Source organism: Zerene cesonia, chromosome 17 (genome assembly GCF_012273895.1).
Source record: "Zerene cesonia ecotype Mississippi chromosome 17, Zerene_cesonia_1.1, whole genome shotgun sequence".
NCBI classification, from domain to species: Eukaryota; Metazoa; Arthropoda; class Insecta; order Lepidoptera; family Pieridae; genus Zerene; species Zerene cesonia.
In genome coordinates, this window is record NC_052118.1 from 9,893,934 (window position 1) to 9,901,192 (window position 7,259).

Below are 7,259 nucleotides of genomic sequence, written 5' to 3' on the forward strand. Positions count from 1 at the left end.
ATACGAAATATGAAATACTTTTCAGCCTTTCTTTTAATTTTTGATTGTTTTAAATTTTATTCGATTAGAAATAAAATATAAAATTAAAACAAAAATTTTATTAACAAATTTAACCTATTTACAAGCTAAAGTTTCTTCATAACGTGGATGTAATACGCCGGCTCCGGCACCTGTGACAGCTCCTTGAAGTCTGCGTAAATGTCATGTGTCGCACGGTTTTTAAATGCCTCATCTAACATCTGTGTGAATTTGTTTAGTTTGTGCGGGTAGTAGCAGAGACGAAACTCGCTGAAATAAACAAGGCAATGATTTATATAAAGCATTATGCATCTTAAAATACATATCATTTATCAAGTACACAATTACACAATCAAGTACACAATTCAAATTAATTGTAAGTTGTTACATAATTATTTAAAGCGTAATTCGTTAACACCGGTTCTGCTTTGCATGAAAACAAAAATTTATATTTGAATATCAGGAGTTAGGATAATGATATAGAATTAAAGATTTTCTCTGATCTCTGTTTCATGTGATTTTTTTCTCTCTTCTGTTTCTAAATGAAACGTCCAAATACTGTGGCCAATAGCTATGTTGCCATTTTAGAAAGTTCGATGAGCATTTAGCTATTGAAAATATTTTAAAATACTGTAATGACCAACTACAAGGGCCTTGTACACGCTCTAGCGTAATGTTATCGAATTCGCGCTCTTTTGTAATTTCGCAATCTCAAGACATCAATGAGGTAACAAAATATAGTTAGCCGCTAATTTCATAATGTTAGGTCATTATTATCATTTGAACTAATTATTATTATATTTTTGATCATTATAACAGAAGATAAACGTTTGATCATTTTTTTAGTATTTAACAAAAAGTAACTTTTCGTATATATAAATACCTCTTCTGTGAGACATCTCCGTTCTCCGTGGGGCAGATGCAGTAGTCCAAAGCGACAAGTTCAGGTTTCCCGCGCACCACTAGCACGGATGTTTTGATATCAACTGGATACTTGCTCTGAAATTATAAACGTTTATTGAATGAACTCTAAAAATATGTAAATTAGCTTTCAAACTCTTTGCGATTTGCGTAATAATGATTTATTCAAAATATTCCCTACCATATAAATGGCAAGATTAAATTTAAACTTTTTGCATATGAAATTATTGTGTTATCGGTAAGAACATAATAATATAATGAGTTTGTCTTAATCTATCATTAAAGCGTGTTTTTGTTTTTTTTTACTGAGTATATTTTTTAACGATACGTTTTTTAGTAATTTGCTCATTAAAGAAACGTAGGCGTAACGTATTACTTTGCTTTATAACCCAATTACATTTTAAAACACCATTTCATACAATATATATTATGCTCACGTTATAGTATATAGAATGTCCTGGTGTAGCCCCGCTGTCAATCATGGCATCATAATTCCTGTGGTCAATAACCAATAGGCCTCCGGGTTTCAGAACTTTCGCGAAGTTCTCTAAGCACATCTTTTGTGTTCTTTGGTCCTCATGTTCATCTAGGAGATGGGCGAAAGAGTTTCCTAAGCAAATCACTGCGTCAAATTTAGCGCCTGGTAAAAATGAGTCAATGTCTTGTGGTAGTGTTTCCCAGGAGGCTTCTTCGATTACTGAAAATGTTTAGATCAAGATTAGGATTGATTTATGATCAAATAGTTCAACATAAAACTACAGAGTTTATAGAGCGGAACTTCAAAACTTCTATATTATTTACAATATTGCGTATACTTGTATATTTTATTGTTTAGTGTTTTGTAACGAAAACATCAAACAAAAACTTACCCCACTCATCATAGCGGGGATCTTTTCTCTTCTCCCATCGCGCTTTGAGTGCATGCTTCAGCATCTTGTCTGATGCGTCCACCGACACCACCTTGAAGCCTTCGTCTACTAGCATCATTGAATCTATACTGGAAAAAGAATTAAATTGTTTATGAATAATGGTGATATAAAAAAAAAATCTCATTTATAGACAACAAACAATAGAATGTGGGATCTAAGGGCCTTATGAACCAGTCTAGTTTAAGACGACACACAAATGAGATGCCGTTGGTCCTTGCATTAATATTGCATATTATCGTCTTATTTAATAATATGTAAGTATTATATACTATATGTATATTACAGAAACTATGAATAAATCTAGCGATGATAAAAACATATAATCTCGCAGCATCATATACATATTTATATAATGTGTATAGGTATATATATAGGTATATTTAAAACATAACTATTGCTAACCGAGAAAATGAGATAAAAAATAATATTATTATTTTTAAATTATACAATGGATGTTATCTTTTAATATTGGATTGTTTTCTTAAAGCAGAATTATTAGTATAACTTATAATATACGATATGGCTAGCTACGAAGTTTATGAATATATTTGAATTCTTACGAAATTTTTTCTGATTTTTTAAATTGTCTTCATCATTGCTTGTTGTTTCAATTTATATGAAAAAGACAATTATTGCTCTGAAAATGTTACAATGTTGAAAAACCGGAAAATACATTTCAGCCATTGGTGGTCATATCACTATGCAGCGATTTCTTCCAGACTACCCAGCACCAATGATTTGCAATGCTTTAAACGTACAATTTACTTACATCGGCGTACATTATATTATATTATTGTGTATCGTTTTCATTTGCAATGTTATATAACATATTGTATACAGATTATCTATTGATAAAACCCCGTACCCTTTAGGTCGACATATAGCATAATTAATAACTGCGTCATACATCAACAAAGACTGTACAAATAAAAATATTAGCGAGATAAATGATACAACAACAAGATTATACGTAAAATGACAACTTTGTGACAATGGATTAATTTCCAATCCATTCAGGTATATAATTACCTACTAGATGGAATCAGCGGCTTCACGTGCGAGGTATTCGGCTAAATAGACTACATTTTAGCTGTAGAATAATAGAATCCCTGTACCAATTTTATACAGATCCGAATATTAGGTATTTGCGTGAAGATCCACACATTTTTGAAAACTTTCGCGTTTATAATATTAGTGGGGTTGAACTGGTGAAGCTAATATCAATCCAGGTTTAGTAATTTGGAAGCCATTAAAAAAGGTGGTCAGATAAAGTCCATATTGTATTCAAGCCAATGAAGTAACATTTTTATTAAATAAATTGTAAAGGTGTGGTTTTGTGTAAGGTAACTGAATGCTTTAGAATCTGGAAAACCTTCGATTTCGTAATTAAAATTGTAAGACTGAGATAGATAGCTGAAAAGCTTGTCGTTTTATAAGCGTGCAGCATTTTGTAAATCATTAGTTTGGTACGGTTATATATCAAAAGATTTACACCAACACAGTTCACACTATGGAGTTATTCAGAGGAAAATAGGGGAAATACATCAGGTATTAAAAACAGGAATTGCGTTTATTCACTCTTCTAATAGGGACGATATACTACTACTTACGAATCCACATTGGTAATGTGGTTTATGCTATTTTTTCAAAGAATAAATATAACTCATAATTTGCTCGTTTGTTATTAGGAAAACTTACCCTGTACCACATGCAGCATCTAGCACGTTAGAGCAGCCGTGTTTTCTCAAAATGCCAGTAAGAAAGTCCTTATAATTCTGGGTTCTTTGGTTGCTATCACCAATGTACTTCTTCCAGATTCGAGCCGCTATACCATCCGCGTACTGGTCCTTGACTCCCTCTGAAGGGATGCCCTGGGATCGGGAGTGGAATACCTTATCTGCTGCCATGTTTGCCTACTGGAAATCAAGAGTTTCTAATACAGATTGTTATGTACTCAGATACTTATGAATAATTTAGATTTCTGTTGATGGAATGATTTTTAAAATCAATATGATCAAATCTTTCTCCTTTATACGAGGATAATACGATCGTAAGTATATTACATAGAGATTAGAATGGGTACCACCAATCTCTGTCTCCTCTACATTTTGGTACCTAGGTATTTTAACGAGCATTCTAAAAACTATCCTATGTTCTTTTGATTCTTATACTATATCTGTACCAAAATAATCTGAATCGGTTTGGATTAGGCGTGAAAAAGAGACAGACAGACAAGTTACTTTCGCATTTTAGTACAGGGATTTCATATTTGTTGGAAAGTGTTATTATAATCAATTTACTCAACTCAAGAAACGGATCTTTTTTGAGATTACAATAATACATCAATAAAATTAGTAACAACAAATTTCCCTTGAAATTTGTTCTCACTACACGTGGCTGCTTCATAACATTTCGTATGACGTAATACATAATGTTTTGATATTGTTAAACGACAGAATTATTAGATAAAAAATCCAGATTAAACCGGCTAGCTGTTAACCGACACTAATATGATGAGTCTAAGAGCACAGATAATAACTTCCTTAATATCAATTAATTATTTATAGTCATCAATCATAATAATGAATGTGACATACACTTTTGGTTACCATCTCATCTATGTGTTTATTGTTTAATGTCTATCATTAAAATGTAACTACGAGTTATTTGTAACGTCTAGACTAAATAAAAGTTTACGTTAGGCTTTAAGTAGTTAGTTTAGGTATCTTCACCTACACGGTAAAGTAATAAAGAGCTACCTATATATATTGCATTACTAAACGCTCGTCCCGGCTCCGCCTGGATATCAAGATCCCAAGGGAGCATTTAGCAAAAGTATCCTATCAGCCAAGTCAGCTCATACCCTGTCTGTATACCAAATTTCATCAAAATCCGTTCTGCAGTTTCAGCGTGATTGGCGGACAAACATACAAACAAACAAACTTTCACATTAGTAAATATTAGTGTGATACATATTGTGCCATAGTATTATTTTATATAAATTTTTGGGCACACCGTACACCAATAGCATACATTCTCCGAAAGCGCTGAGATTAACGAATACGTTTTTTTCTTCGTTCACTTTTAGTAGGCAGTTTAAATAAAACAAAATCTCTTAATAATAATGTCTTATTAGAATACATATAAAAGTTCAAAACATCGTTATTATACTAGATCGAATTGATGTCGCGTGTTTTCCTGTCGTATATTTGCATTATCATGATTCAAGAGCATAATATCGCTATAACAACAGCGCTATACATCGCGATCACTCTAGGGCAATTAAAAAAGAGCACAGCCGACTATTAAGATGTTTTAAAGCTCTACATACTGTTTTGTTTGCATTGACGCAGTGAATTATTTTAAACAGTCATGCATTAAATATATCTAATGCCCCAAGTTATTTAGTAATTATGATATGGACAGCGCTACAAAGCATAATATCCTGTTCTAGGGCTAAAGCCGCTTCATTTTTTTTAGGTCGATAGGAAAAGACTATTGAACTCTATTGGCATTATGCCTAGTAAAAGAATGTGTTTATTATAAAAATACCTAAACTGCACATAATAAATCAAAACTATCGGTGTTATCGATACAGTTATCTGTCACAAAACAAATACATAATTTATACGTATTTCACAATAATATACATCATATTAATCGTTGGAGATTTTGTTTTCTAAGATTTTAATATTGTTTTTAAAGATACTAAGTGTGTTACTTATTACTTTCTCTCATAATTTGATAAGGATAATACGAAGTTTCCACGACAACTCTATTTTATTCATCGCTTATTAAAAATAGTACCAGCATTGTTTCATTTCTAACTGTTATTCTATTATTTTAAAAGAATTCCATCACGAACTTTTTAAACTTGTAATATGCTTAAATATAATTTACATATAACGTACTTGCCATGCGATAACTGTACTATAAATTAATTTAACAATATTTTTTAAACTCTATTAGAACGTGCGAATAATAAAATGTGTATTTAAAAGATCAAATAATCAACTTACAGCTGTGAATATGATTGTTTCACGAGAATATTATAGCAAAATTCGTCACTGGTGATGTAATATCGAGACTACAGGTTAATGCGAACGCGGTCTCGCGTCTGCTACATGTAAAAACATTGCATGGTTTATAAAAACCGGCCGCTCATATTGAGAATGATGTAATAATTTTCATCCCTTGCGTTCATAGCGTTATAAAATTACTGTAATACGTTATCACTGTTTTTCTCCGGTATTTTCTAATATCCGACACATTCTATCACTTATGTTTGAATTATTCAGAAAACATGCCTTTATAATTAGACTTTTATCACGACATAGTATAAAACAAAGTCGTTTTCCGCCGTCTTTGTGTCTGTATGCTTAATATTTAAAATTACGGTACAGATTTTGATGTTATTTTTTTAATAGACAACATAGAAAAAAGGGGGTCTTACACCGAATTCAACACGTGCGTAGCCGCAGGCAAAAGCTAGTTTATAATATTACTAGCTGACCCGGCCATAATGGATCTAATTGTATAACGAATGCTTTTGGGAAACTTAATATAGTTCAGTGATAAATAAATAATTTATGCTTTTTTTTGTTCTTTTTCTCAAATCTATAACTTTTTGATTCTATTTTGCATTTGCGGGTTCGTCCGCAAGTGAAACCACGCGGGTCAGCATTGTATAAATTTGTGTGAAGGAAATTTTGCATATATTAACTGCCATACTATACATATCTACTATAAAGTTTTCAGTCTTTACGCTAGGTTAGTAACGTAAAAAGCGTGCCAAATTAATTAGGCAAGAAAATTATTTCTGCTCCAGTGCGACGGTTAGATATCACGCTATCATTTGCAAAAACAACGAGATGTTTGTCTGACCCGCGAGGTGATAAACTGTTATCCACACGCGATGTATCTTGTATCATCTTTCATACGATATTATCGCATATCACTGTTAGTCATGTTATTGTGATATTGATGAAAAAATTAAAGATCTTATTTTTTTGGGACAGATATTTGCGTATGGTAACCTTGAATTGTAATATGTTTAGGGGAAGTACATTATTGTAAAAATGTTGCTAAGTCATGAAATAGCTTTTTACGATATTAACTACGTAGAAGTAGGAGTTCAACAGTGTATTATGCCAAATAAAATTTATTCATGGAGCGGAACTAACTAAAACACATTTAATATGGAACCTCACTATACTTCAAACTTTTTTTTTCGTTCGGCGATGTGAATAGTGCAGCACTACTTGCTTATACACCCTTTAATTTCCCATTCCAACTTATATTTCATAGTTGATCCCATAAATACCTAGTCTTGCCATAAATATTGTAATAAAGAAAAAAGAAAATTGTTAACTGCAAATAACATTTATTACT

At 31.9% G+C, this 7,259-nt stretch overlaps 1 protein-coding gene across 1 annotated transcript; it reads right to left on the reverse strand.

Moving 5' to 3' along the window:
* Positions 1-83: 83 nt before the first annotated feature.
* Positions 84-6,041, reverse strand: LOC119833301 (glycine N-methyltransferase). The gene is made up of 6 exons (XM_038357284.1): positions 5,888-6,041; positions 3,567-3,784; positions 1,809-1,936; positions 1,377-1,636; positions 902-1,017; positions 84-288 (listed from the first exon to the last, which is right to left on the reverse strand). Exons 2-6 carry the CDS (start codon positions 3,773-3,775, stop codon positions 126-128), a joined length of 876 nt encoding a protein of 291 aa, XP_038213212.1. The 5' UTR covers positions 3,776-3,784; positions 5,888-6,041; the 3' UTR covers positions 84-125.
* Between the last annotated feature and the right edge of the window lie 1,218 nt (positions 6,042-7,259).

What these genes read in the sequence shown, in the direction of transcription:
- LOC119833301 (XM_038357284.1), bottom strand. Translation starts at nt 3,775, where the DNA reads ATGGCAGCAGATAAGGTATTCCACTCCCGATCCCAGGGCATCCCTTCA. An exon ending in GATGCTGCATGTGGTACAGG is followed by an intron (nt 1,937 to 3,566) that starts GTAAGTTTTCCT and finishes TTCTTTTTCCAG; the next exon opens with TATAGATTCAATGATGCTAG. An exon ending in TCCCCGCTATGATGAGTGGG is followed by an intron (nt 1,637 to 1,808) that starts GTAAGTTTTTGT and finishes AAACATTTTCAG; the next exon opens with TAATCGAAGAAGCCTCCTGG.